The sequence below is a fragment of the Sturnira hondurensis genome, unplaced genomic scaffold (genome assembly GCF_014824575.4).
Source record: "Sturnira hondurensis isolate 20B ecotype Veracruz unplaced genomic scaffold, ASM1482457v3 Scaffold0022977, whole genome shotgun sequence".
Taxonomy (NCBI): Eukaryota; Metazoa; Chordata; class Mammalia; order Chiroptera; family Phyllostomidae; genus Sturnira; species Sturnira hondurensis.
Genome location: NW_028095608.1, coordinates 1,304,716 through 1,324,638, shown reverse-complemented (window position 1 = coordinate 1,324,638; position 19,923 = coordinate 1,304,716). Strand labels below are relative to the sequence as shown.

Genomic DNA, 19,923 nt, shown 5'->3' with positions numbered 1-19,923 from the left:
CAGGACTGTTTGCCTGTACTTTTTTCTCTGATTTTGCAGCCAGAAAGACTGCAGGTTTTTAGTTCAAATTTCTAGTTGCCTCTCAAGATGTACTTTTAGACAAATCACCGTAAAAAGTGGGGAATACATACCCACTGCCTTTCTCTCCTGCCCAGGATTGACTGTCCTCGAGTTTCTGCAGCTTTGTTTCACATTCCAGGGCCTGCAGGTTCGTTTTTAAATCTCTCGTCCCGAGTTCAGAGTTGTTATCTGTAGAACTGGTCCGATGTCACTGGAAGCAGAATTCTGTTCGGGGTTTTTTAGGCATTTTTAAAACTGTTTTTATATTACTGCGAATGTTGATTGTTACTAACAGATACAATATTAGTCACCAATAACTATACAAATCAATTTAAGATTAAATTTCTTTTTTGCTATTTGTCGTATTTCTGCTTAGTTTGCAAATGTGCTTAATGACGTAAATATAAGAGAGAGAACAAGTCCTCGTGGTAATCCCAGCCATTATGATTCCAGTGAGAAGAAATTCTTTAAGCTGTTCAAGTATAGCAGTTTATCTATTACTGTGGTTAAAAGTTTCACTGATACTGAAATTCATAAAGGTAACTGAAATAGCAGTACTCTGAATTTCACTGATACGCTTGTCTAGAAATTAGGATTTATCTTGAGTGTTTTTCATACACTTAACTGTTTTAATACATGCAGTGCCTTTTCTAACTATTCATAATGTTTATCATCCAGTTGTTTGGCTCAGACATACAATATGTTGATCATGTTGATTTAACTTACAGTAGGTGTATTTTTGGCCAGGGAGAAATTGGCCAAAGGTCCTCAAAGAAGGCCTAATTAAAAGTGGATGCTAATGGGTTCACAGGGAACCACAGTGCAAAAAGTATTTCCAGCACATTGCCAAGAACTGCTGTTAATGAAAGAAATACGCATAATCCACTTGACACCCCCTTGATTGTGAACTTCCACGCAGACTGGATAGCTGTAATGGGTACTCCCCTGTGGCAGATCGGCGTGTAGGAATGGGCGTGAGAAGAGGGAAGTGATCTTGCCTAAAACAAACTGGGAGGGGCCTAAGAAAACAGCAGACTCGAGGAGCAATGCTCTTTTATATTCCCTTTTTGTTTTTGCTTTTGTTTTCCTTTTAAGGTTCTTTTTGAAGGAGATTCCTGAGTATCTTCGCTCCATGTAGAAATCTGTGTTATTTCCCTTCATTCTTAACCCTTTGGGGTTAAACCTAGTAAGTTGGCTTAATTTAACAATAGCTCACACATCTCCTAATACTCCTCATTGCTAGATGTTTTTTAAGATTATATGGATTATTTGTTGTGTTTTAGAACTTCCTGACAATTTTGGTTGTCTGAAATGTCTTTGTTTAAACCACAATTACACTAGAAAACCCAAGTGACACCTGAACCATGATAGGCCAATGTTAGTAACCATGGTGGGGCCACTGAGACTGAAGGTATTTGAAGACTTGTTGAGTCTGTGCTGTCCGACATCAACTATTTCTTCTTGTCTACCCCCCCCCCACCTGTAGGAGGCCCTCTTCATCGCTCGCTTTAGTCCCCCGAGCTGCGGTGTGCAGGTGAATAGGCTGTGGTACAAGCCCGTGGAGCAGTTCATCCTACCAGAGGTACGGGGTGGCAGGGAGACTGGAGTACCCAGCGGTCCTTCGTGCACCCGGGACTGTGCTCAGGGGCCGGCATTTGATCTTTTGTTGTTCAGGGCAGGTCTCCAGAGTGGTAGGCAGATGAGGCCACCAACTGGGATGGACTAGAAGGTCTCGCTCTGCATTCCTACCGCCAGGGACCTTATCATCCCTCCAGGTTTCCGAAGCACTCTGCAAAGCATTGCCTGTTACTGTGGTTTAGTGAGTGGAATAGAGGGCTGTGTGGCCATGTTAGTAACAAAGGATAGTAATAGGTGTGGATCATTTGCAGAAAGACCAGACACTGAGACCAAGTGAGTAAATGTGATAGTTTACTCATCTAAAGAATCGGGGCAGCCCTTGCCAGGTAGCTCCATTGGTTAGAGCTACACCGGAAGTTGCAGATTCGATCCCTGGTTGGAGCATATACGGGAGTTAACTAATGAATGCATAAATAAGTAGAACAACAAATTGATGTTCCTCTCTCTCCCCCTTCCTTTCTCTCTCAAAATCAGTAAATAAAATTTTTAAAAAAGAATCAGGGCTAGGGCAGTGCAGACAAGATAATGGCAAAGCACTGGGCCACATTTCCCAGAGAAATGAAACTACTCCAAGTTGTAGATGTCTGAAAACGTAATTTGCCTCTGGTCCCTCCAGATCCAGTCTGAAGTGGTGTGTGCCGGGGGCCGCCTTGCGTGCAGGTGCCCTGTCAGCCCCACAGTCAGGCCACAGTGAGTCGCAGAGCACTATACTGCTGGGTTCGTCCGTCGGCCTCAGCCTTTCAGGTTCTTTCAGTCCGGTCTGAGTGCATCCCCGATCTTGGTGCTTTGGAGAAACAGTGGGGGCCAGTTTCCTCAGAAACCCCTGCGAGTCACATTAGGTCAGCTAGAGCTCATCCTGCGACATCCAAACCGAGTTCAGATGTGGAAGCTGGCCAAGCAGGAACCATTCTCCTGCCACAGTCTTATGGGACCATTCACCTTTATGCGACAGCAGACTCACATTCCGTGATGCACCAGGGGTCTTTGGAGTCGAGTACAAGGAGCTGAAACGACATAGGTTAATTCTGTCAGAGTTCTCCTCTATTCCACCTACATATAAACTTCTGCTTAAAGACATTTTGAATGAAAGCAAAACTAAAACACACTTTCTCAGTGTTATTAAAAAAGATCAGAGAACATTCTCATACCTCTCTTTTGTATACATAGCTGGTAATTGTAGGATGAACTGTTGGTTCAAATTTATACACATTTGAAAGCCTGTCGTTGCTTTCTGGAGGGCACACCATTTGTGTGAGTTTGGATGTGTCGGCATTATGTGAGAATGCCTGTTTTCCCGTGTCCTTTGTAAATTGCATATATGAAATGAACTCTTTTTCTTGCGAAGGGAGGTGTGGACCATCAAAAACTTCTCTTCCTTATAACTAAGAATAGCGGTCAATTAAGTGTATTGACCAAGTGCTCGGCATCAGGTTTGAAGGGAGCAGTTCTTTGGTTTATTCATTTTCTCAGAAAATACATATGGAGAACTTGGTGTGTGTGAGCACTGGCTGTGTGAGGAGACAGTGTGAAGCTCCTGCCCCGAAAGCACCTGGTGGGGAGAAGAGTGAACTTGGACATTCCACTTAGCTTCTCTGTGTCGGGCACGGTCGTGAGCATTTCCTACATTACTCCTTGGGAAGCTTCTTTAGGCTTGAAGCAAGCCGTCTGTAAGAGTCCTTTCTCTGTACTCAGAATGAGCAGGGACAGAACCCACGGCAGCTCAGACTCTGCACAGCTCCCAAAGGCTCATGCCCTTGTTCCCAGGAGACCGGGAGCACCTGTGTGGTGCTAAGTGCTGTACAGAGCGGCCTGCAGCCTGCTGTGGGGTCGAGTCTCATGAAAGACTTAGAGGATTGGTGTGAGTAGGGAAGAGAAGAGGATGCTCTGGGAGTAAGTCTGTGAGAGCACAGTGGAGAGCAGGCGTCTGTGGGTGTGGCTGAACCCCTGCTCGGCTGCTCCGTGTCTGCACCCTGTGCACCCCACGTCACTCACTGTGTCTGCCTCCTCTGTAGACAGAGGTGCTGACTGACCCAGGTCAGAGGGCTGTTCTCAGGACTGGGCGATTTGATGCACATAGAACACACAGAACGTGTTACCCTGTGGTAAGCAATCAGGACATGGGTGTGTGCTGCCCTTATATCTGCTGCGTTCATCTGGATGGGGGGCATCCTGGTCGTGTTTCAGGAGCAGTGTTTCCCCAGCTGGGGCACGTGCCCCTGGGGGGACATTTAATGGTGTCTAGAGATGTGCTCGGTTGTTAGAGCTGCATGTGCAGTGGTGCTGGCGTGTGGAGGGTGCAGGCCAGGCCGCTGCCAAACACCCCGCAGTGCACAGGACGGCCCCACGCATCGACGATGATGTGGAGCTTGGGGAACTGTCTAAGAGGAAGGAGTCACAATCGGGACAAAGGGGAAGAAGATAAGCTTTGATACTCTAGGCTAATCACAGTTTTACGGTCTCTTCCATTCTTCTAGAAAAAGAATTACTCCAATTTTGGTAGATCCACAAAAACTATTACTTTCCCTTACAGTGTTCTTGTTCCTAGGAAGTACATGCTGGAGTATTTAAATGTGACATGTCACAGTACCTGCATTTGACTTGAGGGATTGCACAGCAGATAAGTGTGTGTACAGACGTAGATAAAGCAGACGAGAACACAGTGTGACAGTCGGTGAATCCAGGCCATCTTTAATGCCTTGGGATCCTTATTCCACTTTATGCTTTCAGCTAAACCAACTTTTCATTTTTGATTACTTCTGAGTAACATATTTTCTTTTCAACGCGTGTAGTTATTTAATGATGGCTATCTTGGGATTGGGGGGCAAGATTGTGGATGATTTTCATTTTCTTCTTTTTGTGTATTGCTTTCTAAGTGTTCCATAATAAATATATATTTTATTTAAAAGAAAAATAAGCTTTTAAAAATGAAATGTTCTTTGACACACAATCCGATTGTTGTTGAAATCACATTTAATTTACATTTCTGCTGCATCGAGCCTAATGAGGCTCATTAGCACAGGACACTGGCAGAGCAGAGCGCTGTGCCTGCCTGTCATCAGCAGAGAATGACAGGAGGAAGCAGAGCTTGACTGCGTTTGAGGAGGAGCGAGAGACTGTGCTCCGTAGGCCCTCCGCACTGCCTGTTGGCCAGAATCACATGTCAGCAGGGTAGCCTGTCAAGTAAGCAGATCTCTTGTGTTCTCATCATGTGATTCACTGAAGCATAAATCTCAGTGGGTGGACCACGGTTTTAAATGGAGACTGCTGTGTGTTTTTCTCAAAATATTTATTTCTCTTAATTTCCTATCTTTCTCAGTAGTGCGGTTGAAACCTGGAACTAATTTCAATAAAAAAGACTATTTTCATTCACCTGACTCACTAGAGACAGTATCATTAGTATTGTGGGTACTTACTCGCTTTTTTTAAATCAAAGTCATAGTTTTTTAGATGTAGTCATTTCTGCAGTCCACCAGAAATGTTAACAGTTACAGACACAAAACTACTGTATGTTCAAGCTATTTTGTTGGTTCAGATGACAAATAAGAAATAGGATGCAAAAGAATTCCGTGTGAAAGAGGTCGCAGATAGTTTGCTCACAACCACCATGATGCGTGAGATGATTCACAAGGTCTCATTTTTCTAACCTGTACCAAGCTGTTCTTCCTGACTTTTACTTTGGTCTTACGCTCTTAGCAGGGACGCGCCATAAACAAGTTGTTTCGCATCTGCAGAGACTCCTAGCGTTATGGTTCCATTGCATCAGAGAGTAGAAGCGGACCTGGGAGCATAGGAACGCACTGGTGACCGGGACATGGAGCAGGAGCAGGCGTGGGGGAGGAGGGGAGGGAGCTGCTCCCTTCCTAGGAACAACACAACTGCGTGGGCGTGGGAGTCCAGTGAGTAAACCAGGGTCATGTGCATGGCCGGTGGGCGCGGGCAGGACGTGGCGCAGGCAGCCCGTTGGTGCATCCTGACCCCGTGCAGCAGGAGCCCCTGGGAAAAGCAGGTCGAGCACCAACTTCCAGTGGAGTGGACAGGGCAGAGGTTTCCTTGTTTGACACCACATTTTCCAGATTTGTAGTTTCAAGGCAAAACATTTTTATTTGGTCTGGTTCATTTGAAATGGCAGTCACTTAAGTTCCCGGTGACCTCTGTCCTTCCCCTGATCAGTCAGTTTTCTCTTGGCTTATACAGGTGTTCATCCTCTCGGTTCAGCCACGTCCGGCTCAGTTCTTCTTTCTGATATACTTCGTTATCCCCTCTTTTGCTTTCCTCTTAAGTATTAATTATTAGGGTTTGATACACAGCCTTCTCTCTTACTCATTCTTTTTAGGCAGTTTCATCCATTTACGAACAGGGCTGTTAAATTTACAGCCCAGATTTCTCTCATGAACGCCCCACACTCATCAGCTGCCCACTGAGCTTCTCTCCCTGAATGTCCCGTGGGCATCCTGATGGTGCAGTCGTCTCCGTCACACCATTCTCGTCTCCTGGGTTTTTGGTTGTGGATAACAGACCGCCTTTTCCTCGGGCACCCAAACCAGAATCATGGGGTTTATCCTCAACTCTCGTGTCTGAGCACTCACCAGATTCTATCAGTTCTTTCTCCTGAACATCTTTGTTATCAGTCCTTCCAAACTGTGACTGGTGAAGTTTTAGAAGAAAGTGAAGTATACCAAGGGCAAGAAGTTGTGGTCGCTGTGGGGAAAGACTTGGTGAACCCAAAGTGGCCCCACACGGCCAAGGGCCAAGCACTTAGCTCTCAGCTCTGGACCCTGGCCGTCAGTTAGTTCACTCAGAGATGATCAGGTTCTCACTGAGTGATGTTGTCTGAATTCCCAGATCAGCGTATAAACCGGGATGGCAGTTCTTCCATCGTTAATGGGTGTTAGCTTATCAGAGCAGCAGATTTTTTTTTAAGATTTTATTTATTTATCTTTAGAGCGGAAAGGAAGGAGAGAAATATCAATGTATGGTTGCCTCTCATGAGTCCCCTGCTGGGAACTGGCCTGCCACCCAGGCATGTGCCCTGACTGGGAATCGAATCGCGAAGGTGTGGTCCGCAGGCCCGCGCTCAATCCACTGAGCTACACCAGCCAGGGCCAGAGCATCAGATCTTGACCCGTGTGCCACAAGAATGTTTAAACATGCAATACATGACAATTTTTGTCAGATCAGCAAAAAATACATTTTTTGGTGAGCCAGAGAATTTTAGTAATTAGTTAATGTGTGCCATGCACTGAAAGGGGGAAAAATAATTGTATGAGAATGGTTTAAAAGTTCACGGCCCCTGTCTAGGGACATCCTTGTTGCTATGTCAGGCACCTGAAATCCGAGTTTGAACCGTGCTTGTTTAGGCATTAAGTTTTACTACAAACGTGGCAGGAGGGTGTTTCTGCTTATTTGGAACGGGAGGTAGTGACCCGAATGCTCCGCATCTTCCAGTTACTGGGTCTTTCTCCCCTTGCTCATAGCCACAGTGCCAACATTTCCTATCGTGGCCAGTTGCAATGCATTGCTTAAGGTATTGATCTTACTAATAAAGCTTCAATCTTAGAGCTCTTCCTAGTTATTAGGAACATTATTTTCTTCAATGTACAGATGTAATTAGTTCAACTCAGGGCAGTTTTTTCCTTTGTCATTGAACTACAACTGACATAAAACTGTGTCAGGTGCCCAGTGTAGTGATTCGGGGTTCCCTCTGGTGGTGTCACGCTGTGTGTGGTTGAGCAGAGAAATGGCGCTGTATCGCACATCCTCAGCCCTGTGGGGTGGCATCACTTTTCAGTTTTAAAGGTTAGGAAAGGATGAGACAAGGCATGTCCACAGGATCTGCCCTGAGGAGCCGTAGGACTCCACAAGGTGCACCAGGTGTGTTCCAGACAATGACGGTTAAGGCACATGAGCTGATTATAAAGTGACAGGCTGCCTGGGGAACACTGACTATTTCAGTGTTTTTATCTGTTTTAGTAAAGAAGTTTTATTGCTTAAAAAAAGCTTGTAACTCACTGGTCTCAGTTATTGGACAAATTTGATTTTGTGTTTTGTCCTCATAATGCTTGCTAAGTGAGACATTACTTTAAAGTATTTATCTCTTAATTTTACTACACGAAATTTTTAGACCATCAAAACTATATATTTTTGTCTCATGCCCTACACCAGAATTAATCGTTGATTTTTCAATTCAACAGTAAGTACACATTTTTCTTAGTGAAATATCAATTTCTGCTGTTCACTTATTCACACATTTATTTTGTGTGCTGCTTGTAAGTCAGGCCATTCTGGGTGCTGGGGATGTGGTAGTGAGCTGGCAAGGTCCCTGCTGTCCAGTGGGAGTGGTGGATTTGACCAATAGAAAGGTAAACAGGAACTTCCGGCCAAGATCGAGGCGTAGGTAGACACACTGTGCCTCCTCACACAACCAAAATTAAGGACAACAAAAATTTAGAAACAAAAAAACAACCAGAACTGACAGAAGATTGAACTTTACAGAAGTCTGACAACATTCATCCAGACTGGTAAAAGAGCACAGTCAGCGGCCCGAGGAGAGAGGTTGCAGCAGGAAAAAGTGGTGGCGGACCTGGTGCGCAGGTGGTAGCCAGCAGACCCTGGGCACGGGGTGGCAACAGGCAGACCCAGTGAGGCATGCAAAGCGGCTGGTTGACCGCGGTCACATATCCCTGCCCAAATAAACCAGGCAAAAATGGGCAGCAAGAGACCATGCAACCCAGTGCCCCAGCACCGGGAAATAAAGCCTAAAAGCACCAATTGAAAACACTTGTGGGGGTTGAGGTGCCAGGAGAAACTCTCGGCCTCACAGCAGAGTTTGTTGGAGAGACTCACAGGGTCCTAGAATGTACATAAGCCCACCCACCTGGAAACCAGCACCAGAAGGACCCAATTTGCTTGTGAGAAGCAGAAGGGACTGAAATCCAAGAAAGACTGGAGCAAGCTCCGTTGTTCCCTCTCTGACCCCGCCCCCACATACAGCATCACAATCCAGAGACTGTGTTGCCCTGCCCTGGTGAACACCTAAGGCTCTGCCCCTCATTTGTAACAGGTGTGAATAGACCAAAAAAATGGCTCAAATGGAAGAACAGATCAAAGCCCCAGAGCCAGTACATCTAAGCAAGAGATAGCCAACCTATCAGATGCACAGTTTAAAGCATTGGTGATCAGGATGCTCACAGAATTGGCTGATTTTGATCCCAAATTAGAGGGAAAAATGAAGGCTACACTAAGTGAAATGAAGGAAAATGCACAGGGAACCAATAGTGATGGGAAGAAAACTGGGACTCAAATCAATGGAGTGGACGAGAAGGAAGAAGGAAACAACCAAACAGAAAAGAATGAAGAAACAAGAATTTTTAAAAATGAGGACAGGCTTAGGAATCTCCAAGACATCTTGAAACATTCCATCATCCAAATTATAGGGGTACCAGAAGGGGAAGGGGAAGAGCAACAAGTGGAAAACTTATTTGAACAAATAATGGAGGAGAACTTCCCCAATCTGGCAAAGGAAATCGACTTCCAGGCAGTCCAGGAAGCTCAGAGAGTCCCAGAGTAGTTGCACCCAAGGAGGAACACACCAAGGAACATCATAATTACATTAGCCAAGATTAAAATGAAGGAGAGAATCCTAGAAGCAGCAAGAGATAAGGGGACAGTCACCTACAAAGGAGCTCCCATCAAGCTGTTAGCAGATTTCTCAAAAGAGACCTTACAGACAAGAAGGGGCTGGAAAGAAGTATTCTAAGTCATGAAATCCAAAGACCTGCATCCAAGATTGCTCTATCCAGCAAAGCTTTTATTTAGAATGGAAGGGCAGATAAAGTGCTTCTCAGATAAGATCAAGTTCAAGGAGTTCATCATCACCAAGCCCTCCCTGTATGAAATGTTAAAGGAACTTATCTAAGAAAAAGAAGATAAAAAAATACGAACAGTGAATGGACAGCAAATGCACAGTTATTAACAGCCACACCTAAAACAAAAGCAAATTAAGCAAACAACTAGAACAGGAATAGCACCACAGAAATGGAGATTACGTGGAAGGTTAGCAACAGGGGAGTGGGAGGAGGACTAGGGGAAGGTACAGAGAATAACTAGCATAGATGGTAAGTAGGAAATAGGGGGAGGGAAAGAACAGTATGGGAAATGTAGAAGCTAAAAAACTTATGACACATGGACATGAACTACAGGCGGGGAATGTGGAGGGGAGTGAAGGTGGGAATGGGACAACTGTAATAATATAATCAATAAAATATACATATTTTAAAAGGTAAACAGGAAACAGTGCAAAGTGGTATCTAGAACACCATACAGGACTTCTGGTCAAGATTTGGGCATAGGTAGATACGCTTTACCTCCTTGGGCAACCATAGGAAGAATGGATCTCAAACAACACCCAGAGCCATCAGAAAGTCAAGCTGTGTAGAAGTCTGACATCCAGTGATTTAAAGAAGCCACATTCGTCCAGATGGGTCGGAGGGGCGGAATCATGGAGACAGGCAGAGAAGAGCAGAGAGACACGGTGTGGCACAGGGAGGCAGTGGCAGAACAGACGGTCCCATGTTCACACGAGGTGGATAAAAATTAGGAAGGATACTTTGGGGGTAAGCAGTCCTGGCCTCAGGCTAGAGCCCACAGCCCAGGGTTCCAATACTGGGAAGATAAATCCCCATAACTTCTAGCTATAAAAAACAGTGGCAGTTGGGGTTGCAGAAGAAACTGTCGATTTTCAGGAGATTTGGCTTAAAGGGCCCAAAGGGACTTAAAAGGTACGCAAACCCACCCACTCTGGGACTTACCACCAGGGCAACATCTTGAAGGGAGCCAGTCACATCAAGGAAGTGGGTGAAGTGACTGGAAATGGGGCAAGTGCCAGGTACACCTCCAGACCAGGCAGCAGCCCTGTCCCCTCTTCAAGCCCTCCCCCCACACAGAACCACAGATCGGTGACTTGGGTTGCCTCGGGTTGCCTCACCCTGGTGATTATCTAAGGCTCCACCCACACAAGTTACAGGTGCCTTTTCTACAATAGGCCACACTACTAAGACAGGGAGTCAAAGCAGCTCTCCCTAATACACAGAAATAAACACAGAGAGGCTGCCAAATTGAGGCGACAAATATAGCCCAAGTAGAAGAACAGAACAAAACTGCAGAAAAATAACTAAACAGAACAGAGATAATCAACTGATCAGATGCAGAGTTCACACTGGTGATCAGGATGCTCAAAGAACTTGTTGAGCATGGCAACAACATAAAGGAAGAAATGAAGGCTACACTCAGTGAAATAAAGAAACATCTACAGGGAACCATCAGTGGAGGGGAGGAAGCTGGGATTCAAATCAGTGATTTGGAACTACCGGAAGAAATAAGCATTCCACCAGAACAGCAAGAAGAAAAGGAATTTTAAAAAGAAAAAAAAGGATAGCATAAAGAACCTCTGGGACATCTCCAAATGTACCAACATCCAAATAATAGGGGTGCCAGAAGGAGAAGAGGAACAGCAAGAAATTGAAAACTTACTTGAAAAAAATAATGAACGAGAACTTCCCTAATATGGCAAAGGAAATAGACATACAAGTCCAGGAAGCACAGAGGGTTCCAAACAAGTTGGACCCAAGAGGACCACACCAAGACACATTGTAAGTAAAATGCCAAAGGTTAAAGATAAAGAGAGAATCTGAAAAGCAGAGTTGCCTACAAAGGAGTTCCCATGAGACTGTCAGCTGATTTGGTATGTCGGGCACCTACATACCAAAAGAAACTTTGCAGGCAAGAATGGGCTAGCAAGATGTATTCAAAGTAATGAAAAGCAAGGACCTACAACCTAGATTATTCTACGCAGCAAAGCTATCATTTAGAATGGAAGGGCAGATAAAGTGCTTCCCAGACAAGGTAAAGCTAGAGGAGTTCATCATCACCGGGCCATTGTTACATGGAATGTTAAAAAGGGGCTTGTTTAGGAAAAAGAAGATCAAATGTATCGACATCAACAACTGAATCTAAAAAGAAACTAAGTGAATAAGCAGAACGGGAACAGAATCACAGAAATGGAGGTCACATGGAGGGTTATTGGCAGGGAGGGGGAAGGAGGAGAATGGGGTGGAAAGGTGTAGGGATTAAGAAGCATAACTGGTAGGTACAAAGTAGGGTAATGTCAAGAATAGTATAGGAAATGGAGAAGCCAAAGAACTTACACGCACGAACAATGGATATGGACTAAGGGGGGCATTGCTGGAGGGAAGGGAGGTGCTGGGTACAGAGGGGGCAAAAGGGGGACATTTGGGACAACTGTAATAGCATAATCAATAAACTATATTTTAACAAAAAGAAAGGTTGGTGTGCTGGAGAGACACTGGGCACTGGCTGCCTCCGTTGCCTCTGTGGGGGAAGCCTCCCTAGGACGGGTGGGAGTTCACTTGAGCAGAGCTGAAGAGCTGGCCGGGGACAGATCCTACAAATGGAAACCACAGGGAAATCAGAAGACAGAATTGAGATGTGTATCAAACCTTGCGGGAGGGGAACATAACTTCCTAAACTCAGAATTTAATAGTAATAATCACAAAGGAAAAGCTTGTTGGATTAAACAAGATAAAACTATGGAACTTTGAATTAAAAAAAACTAAATGGCACATAATTCTGAAGAATATTTTTAGCATATAAAATATATACAAGAGTATTAAAAGCTCACACAGATTAGCAAGGAAAATATAAAATTCAGTAGCTAAATGGCAAAGAAGCGTGACAAAACAGTGCCCAGAAAAGACTATGTAATTCACAAACATTGCTGGAACTCCAAAGGAACACAATTCAATGGGGACTCGCTTTTTTAATGTAACAAGTCAGCGTAAACTTCTTTTCTTTTACTGATACCCCCATACTGGGAAGAGTACAGTGCAACTGGCATTTTCATAAATTGCTAATGACCCTTTAAATTAATGTAATTTGCTTTTGAAAAGCAGTTTGATACGGTGTACCAAAAAATCATATAAAGACCACGTCTGTTTCTTATCCCAGTAATTTCACTTCTGGAAATTTATTTTAAATAAATTATCGGGAGAAAATAAACCTTAACACCAACACATGGTTCACATGATTTTAGTAGACCCTTGGAAGCGCCCATTGTTTGAAACGCAGAGAAAAAGGGCTGTGACCACTGTGGCAGCTTGAGGAAGTGCTCTGGCTTAGGGGGAAACAGCAAACGGCGCGTGCGGAGTTGTCTCTGTACGCTTTTTAATTGTTTCTTAGATGTGCATTTGAAAGACTAGACTCAAGGGTATGCACCAAAATGTTAACAGTGGTGTATTAGTTGTGGGATAGAAATTTTAACCCATGTGTCTTTAGAAAAAATGTGTTGCCTTTAAAATTTACTGAAGACCAAAATAACAGCAATAATGAAATGACTCAGTTTTCATCTTTCTCGAAAGAGCTTTGAAGGCACAATCGTGTGGGAGAGCCAGGACCCCCAGGGCCTTGCGTCAAGGAACCTCCACACAGTGACCGTAAACGACGGAGGGGGAGTTCTCAGGGTCCTCACAGTAAGTCACTCCCGTTTTGTTTTAAGGTGGCGTGCGCACTTCAGCATATTCAGTACAGAAGTGTTTTTCAGTCTGTTTTTACACAGGCCAGACAGTACGGAGCAGTCTTGGGTGTTTTAGGACACATAGTAATGAAGGTGTTGTCACCATAGTAAAGGTTAAGCCCCAAATGTTCTGTGACTTTGTAACTCGACTATTTGTAAATACAGGGTGGGCAAAGGTAAGTTTACAGTTGTGAGTACATGAAATACAGAATTCGTGTATTATTTATTATTGTATTATTTTCCATATGAACAACCGTAAACTTACTTTGCCCCACCTGTGCAGTTTTGCCTTAAGATCACAGCATTCGAGGAAAAGTGACATTTTATTTCTCGATAGTATTTAACATCAAGAAGACTTGCTTGCCTAGTAAAATCCGGAATGTCCGCTGCCTTGCCTTGATGCAGGACGCCAGTGAAAATGCCACCGAGAAACTGGGCAGAGGGCAGGGAGGCGCGGGCGGGGCGGAGCAGAGCCACCCTCGTTTGCCCCGCAGAGCTCGATGCCTGTGCTGGTGGCTAGAGCCACTTCAGGCCTGGGACATGTTTTTTTTAAATACTATAGATGAAAGTATTAGAAATGAGATTGAGTTTTCCCTTTCATTTATATTGCTGGAATTTCTGTCTCGTTTTCATTTCTTCACATTTGCTTCAAATTCAAAACAGCTTGACAGGTAAATTTCTCAGAGTAAGTGAATATAGAATGATAAAGATCGTGTATAACAGCATCGATACCTGAGCAAGAAAGTGTAATTTGGATTATAATATTCGTGCTCTAATAAAAATTCCTTAAATAGCAGGGGGTGGGGGGAAGGAGGCAGAGACAAACTTGAAAGGAAGAACCCCAGTTGGGTGGTGGTTGTGGTGCACAGTCTTCTGTTCCCCTTGATGCCCTGATGTAATGATTAGAAAAGCACTTGGCCTCAATTCACAAATCAGTACATTTTCATTACATATTAAACTATTCATGTGGGTTAATTCCCGACTTTGAAGTGCATGCATATGGCACATTGCTGCCCGTTCAGAAAACACGCACTGCGCACCGAGTGTGAGCCAGGTGCCCAGGTGGCGGAGGGGGCCTTGCAGGCCCACAGCGGAACTGTCCCTGTGGGGGTGTGCTGTGGCTGCACCACACGCAGCGGCGTCACCATGCTCTGAGCAAGCGCATCGTGTGAATCCCTCTAGTGACAGAGCCTCCATGCTGAGCGACAGCTGGACTGTGGCTGTCAGTGTCCGAGTCTCTACGTGCCTCACCAGTGTCAGTGGCCGTGTGGAGAGGCCCTTTCCCCTGCACATGACCTGGCTCCAGACTGTGCCTGGGTGTATGCAGACTCGCAGGAGTGTACAGTCTCCAAGAAATGAAAAATTATAGTCTTTTTTGAGTGATTAGGTTACAGTGCAAAATAAGATTGGATTTTGTGCTGTTATGGTAGCAAGCTAGAGAATGTCTGATTGTGTAAGTTGGGCTTCTGACCACTGTGTGGACCACTGCACACCCCTGCTGTGTGATTTGTAATTAGGTGACAGAACCAGGAGGCCACTGGTGTCCCCCAACGGCACAGGCCTAGCGTGCTCACGGCGTGGGTGGGTTTCACCACTGCGCATCCACGTTACAAATTCTGCCTGTCAGTTTCAAGTGTAAGGGGTGTATGTGAGAGAGAGAGAGAGAGACAGTAAGATGAAACACCCAGCACTCGCAATCTTGTTTCTTTCAGGCTGCAGAGGGTGCATTGCCTCATGAATTCATGGAAGGTGTGGAGGGAGTTGCAGGTGGTTTTATTTATACTATTCAGGGTAAGTTGGCTGGTTGGGAGTTGAAAAGCATACTGAATTTCGTACCTAGTCTTACTCTGTGCTTGGGCATAAAAAGTGATCTATTTTTTTGTCATTAAAAATAGCTTTATTAGTGTATCATTCACAACCACACAATTTATCTTCTTAAAGCATTAATTCAGTGTGGGTAGCACACTGAGTTCTGCACCAGCTGCGCTGACTCCGGCCCACTTGCGGCACTGCGGAAGGAGCCTGGGCCCGTCAGCCATCGTCCTTCTGCCTCCCCTCCAGCCCCGACCACCACACACCTGCTCGCAGACCTTAAATCCACAGATTCATGTCTGGATGCCCTGTTCTGTTGACCACTGGGTCTGTCTGTACCCCACAACTACAAGTCTCAGTTATGTTGCTGTGTAGTGATATTTGAAATCAGGCAGCATGGGTCCTCCAGCCCGGTTCTTTTTCCAGATTGTTTAGGCTGTTCTGGGTCCCTTGCATTTCCATATGAATTTTAGGATCAGCTTGTCAACTTCTGCAAAAAAGCCAGCTGGGTCTTTGAAAGGAGTTGTATTCAGTGTATAGATACATCATTTTGGGGAGCGTTGACATCGTGACATTAAGTATCTGATCCATGAACATGCAGTGTCTTCCCATTTATTTAGGTCTTATTCAATTCTTTCAGTTATGCTTTGTGATTTTCAGAGTACAAGTTGTGTACTTCTTTTGTTAAATTTATTCTTTTTTTTCCATTTAATTCTTGTTCAAGTACAGTTTTCTGTCTTACATTCCCAGCCCTGCCCCCCCCAGTGCTCCCCACCTCCCTCCCATTTCCGCCCCCCACCTTAGTTACTGTCCACGTGTCCTTTATACTTGTTCATGGGAGTCCATTCCCTTTTCCCCTATGATTCAGAAACAGTAGTTAGATGCCATGAAGTAGGTGGCAGTGCCTTAACCGTGTGCATGTTGTTAGGCCCAAGGGCCTCTTCCATCCTTGTCAGGGGGAGTGCTGACCTTCTCTCCTTTCATACAACACTTCAATTTATTCTTAAATGCTCATTTTTGATGCTGTTTGGAATTTGATGCTATTTTGATATAAGTGGAATTTTTTAAAATTATATTTCCAGATTGTTCATTGGTAGTGTATGCAGTTGATTTTTATATATCAATTTTGTACGCTGCAATGTTGCTGAATTCATTTATTAGTAATTGTAGGGTGCCTTAGGAAAATGCTTTTCAAAACAAGAGTGAGATAACTCAGGTTTTAAGCTAAAGGAATTAAATGAATTGATTATCTTCTCATGCATTGAATATATCTGGAAATCAGAGTGGAAGACTTTTGTTAATCTGAAGGGTCAAAGGGTCATTCAGCAGAATCACACGGTGCACAGACTCTTAAATTCCACCGGCACCGGCCCTACCGTGGTGGCAGAGGCAAAGTCTTCAGGGCTGGGGCTCCAGTGTCTGTGTTTAAACAGGCTCCCCAGATGGGTCTCTCTGACACCCCCGACTCGAGAGGCTGGGAACCACCACAGGCGTCTTTTAAACAACAGCTAGACAGGTCACCAGAATTGAAACACACACCGGTGCATTACTTCATCCTCACATCTTTCAGATAGATGCAAGGTAGAACAGAATGTGTGATTTGTTCATCGAAAAAGGCCTGTATTTCATTTCCTCTCATCTTGTCACCATTTTCTCTAACTGCAGTTTTATAACATTTTCACTGTGTTGTATTGTATGTATTTACCCTTACTTCTAAATTAAGGCGAAAGGATGTTACAGTAGCATATAAGAGTTGAAAAGACCCCAGGGTTATTTAGGCTTGTGTTTCTTAAGAGGCAGTCAGAGGTACAGAGAGGCACTTGTTAAAAATGCAGACCGGACCCTGGCCACACAGCTCAGCTGATTAGAGTGTCTTCCCAATACACCAAGGTTGAGGGTTCGATCGCCAGTCAGGGCACATACTGGAAGCAGTCAGCGAGTGCATGAATCAGTGGAACAACAAATCGGTGTTTCCCTCACCCTTCCTCTCTCTATCTAAAATCAAATTTTAATTTTTAAAAATTCGGATTGCTGGGTCCCACCCCAGACCTGCAGTATCAGGAAGGCTTCAGATGTGCCTTTCTGAAAGCTTTCCCGAGAACCAGCCCCCCGTGTAGGGGCGAGACAGCTGAGGCCCAGGGACTTGTACTTGCTCGGCGGGCGGCCCATGGAGCGGCGGAGGCAGAGATCAGATACGCAGGTCTTCAGACTCCCGTTCCTCGGTCTCTCCAAGTGCAGTTACGAAGTGCAGTGCTAACTCGCTTTTTAGCTTCCTTTCCCCACCCCTCAGTTACTCCTTTTTTTCCAGAAATTTTCTCAATTTGAAACATTTGATAAAATCCTGCCCTAGTGCTGCTTTAATTAGAGCATTAATTAATGCTCTAATTAATTAAATGCTCCTCACGTCTGAAGACATGTGGCAGATGATCTCTTAACTTGTGAGGTGGTCATGTTTCCAGCACTTCAGTAGCCATTTTTATTATGAAATATATAAATACAACAAAAACAGGGATTGCAGTAAAACCCCCATGTACCTACAGGGATTGCAGTAAGAAATGGCCACTGCTCAGAATTAGCAGTGCTTACCTTTGTCATAGTTGCTTTTTCAAAGAAAGCAAGCTGTACAGGTACAACTGCAGCCTTCTCGTTGTGCTCACCCGCCCCCACCCTTCCCTGGAGAGAGGGCCACTGTCCTCCCTGTCCTTCCTTCCCTGCTGTCCACTGTAGTGCACACGCATGTGTCTTCCAAGTCGTGCTTTGCTGAGAACATTTTATAATGACATCTGTGCTATCATACTGCGTGTGTCAATTAGCCACACGTTTTTCTCACTCAGTGTTCTCAACGCCATTCCCCCTCACATGCGAGACCAGGTCACAGTTTAAACTGCAGCACTCCACTGTGTGAACACCACAGTTTAGCCATTCTCCCGGGAGTGGGCATTTAGGTGGGCTCTGTTTTCTCACTGTTACAAGCAGTGCTGCAACGAATGTCCGTGTGGTCACATAAACTAACGTCCCCAGTGGACTAATGAGTCACACAGTGTGGGTATCCTCAGCCTGTCCAGGTCCTGCTGGACTGCCTCCAACAGCAAGGCTGTCTGTTTATCCTGGCAGGTCCCGTTTCCCCACCTCCTAGGGCCTGCCAGCCGTGTTCCTATTAGCTGGCCCGGGAAGCTGAGTTTTAGCAGGCGCGAGTTCTGGGTCCTCTGTTTGCAAATGGCCTTTTCCTCCAGCTCTCGACTTCTCCTTTTTAGAAGGTGATGCTCTCTTACAAAACCTTCATTCTCGCCCTCAAAGACGTGTTGATCATATAAGTAATCTCCACGAGGAAGATGCCTTACTCAAAGAGGAAAGCAGCGTCCACGATGATATCATTTTCGTGGATGTCGTCGACACCTACCGAAATGTTCCTGCAAAGTTGTTGAACTTCTACAAATGGTAGGTTGTGAAACTGCTGAGTAGATGGGTTTGGTTTTCGTGTTCTTTTCATGGACAAACAATGTGTCAGACCATCAACCCACTGAGCTTTTTAGGAAACAAAGTAACCTAAGACCCTGAACGCCTGAGGTACGGTCTCATGTGTCCTGGTTCTCTGTGAGGACAGGCCTGATAAACGCCGGTCCTTCCTTCCTTAGATGGGAAGAGTTGTCGTGGGAGTGCCAGGGACCATCACACAAATGGGCAAGCGTAGCTCTCACTTCGAGTCATTGCCGTGGTAGGCTCAGGGCAGCCAGCCTTACGTGAAAGTCAGTGAGTCTGAGAGTGGCCGGTTTCCATGCCTGCCCTCCTCAGTCCCCAGTTCTGGCCGCAGCAGCCAGGTCAGTGGTCGGAATTCCGTTCAGCTGAACATCCGCATTATAGTTCCGTTCCCTACTTACCCATTTAAAAGTTACTTGCCCTAATTCCAAAACTTTTATGTAAAATGAAATTCACCAACCCTCAGAGTCTGTCATATTTATAACTTCCAGAGCCTCCAGTATTTCTTGGGTCTTAGTTGTAATTCCTACCTTTATAACAACAATAGCAATCATAATAGTCACGGCCGTAGGCCCCTGAATGCGCCCGACCTCGTGTGGTCGAGGAAGCTGAGCAGGTCGGCCAGGTTCGCACTTGGATGGGAGACCATGGTCATAACTGCTGGGCGTGCAGGTGTTGGTGCCGGTCCCGTAGCAGGTCCCGTAGTTCGCTGTGGAGCCCCCAGTGGTGTCCGCACTGACGAAGGCCTGAACCCTCTAACTGCGTCTCTGGCTGGACTGCATCTATAACGTGTATTCACATCTTCGTCCTTTTTTCTTTTTTCTTTTTGTATTTAATCTTTATTTTACTACTTTACTTTTTAGTCCCCTTATACCCCCTTCCCCCCAGAAATCACCACCGTCGTCCATGTCCATGAGCGTTTTTCCCTTTTTGCTCAATCCCTCCCCCAGTCACCCCCACTACTGTCATCCTGCTCTCTCTGAGTCTGCCCCCATTTTCCTTGTTAGTTCAGTGTGTTCGTTAGATTCCACATACAAGTGAGATCATATGGTGTTTGTCTTTCTCTGACTGGCGTATTTCACTCAGCATGTTCTCCACATCCATCCATTCTGCTGCAAAGGGTAAAATTTTATTTTTACCACTGAGTAGTACTCCATTGTGTATAATGTTCTGTCTTTTCCTTTAAAACTTTATCAGGGAGCATGTTTCGTGGTAAGTCCCGCTCTGTCCCTTCTTCTCTGGGCCCTGGGCAGGGTGGGGACCTATCAGTCACTCTGCGGACAGGGTCCCCTGGTCCTGAGGGGCCGCCGGTCTGATCAGGTGCGGAACATAATGTTTCACAGCTAGGG

At 45.2% G+C, this 19,923-nt stretch overlaps 1 protein-coding gene and 1 non-coding gene across 5 annotated transcripts in view; one reads left to right on the top strand and one right to left on the bottom strand.

Moving 5' to 3' along the window:
- B3GALNT2 (beta-1,3-N-acetylgalactosaminyltransferase 2) overlaps positions 1 to 19,923 on the top strand; it is a 52,863-nt gene that overhangs the window by 25,722 nt on the left and 7,218 nt on the right. For 3 of the 4 annotated variants that reach the window (XM_037037340.1, XM_037037337.1, XM_037037339.1), the window contains 4 exons: positions 1,547 to 1,642; positions 13,131 to 13,241; positions 14,998 to 15,076; positions 18,352 to 18,535. In XM_037037340.1, coding sequence (XP_036893235.1) covers positions 1,547 to 1,642; positions 13,131 to 13,241; positions 14,998 to 15,076; positions 18,352 to 18,535 — 470 coding nt within the window. The remainder of the gene's footprint in view (positions 1 to 1,546; positions 1,643 to 13,130; positions 13,242 to 14,997; positions 15,077 to 18,351; positions 18,536 to 19,923) is intronic. The other variant, XM_037037338.1, reaches the window with a different exon arrangement.
- Positions 15,963 to 16,088, bottom strand: LOC118980691 (U6atac minor spliceosomal RNA). Its single transcript, XR_005065192.1, has one exon. It is a non-coding gene; the product is annotated as a U6atac minor spliceosomal RNA (small nuclear RNA).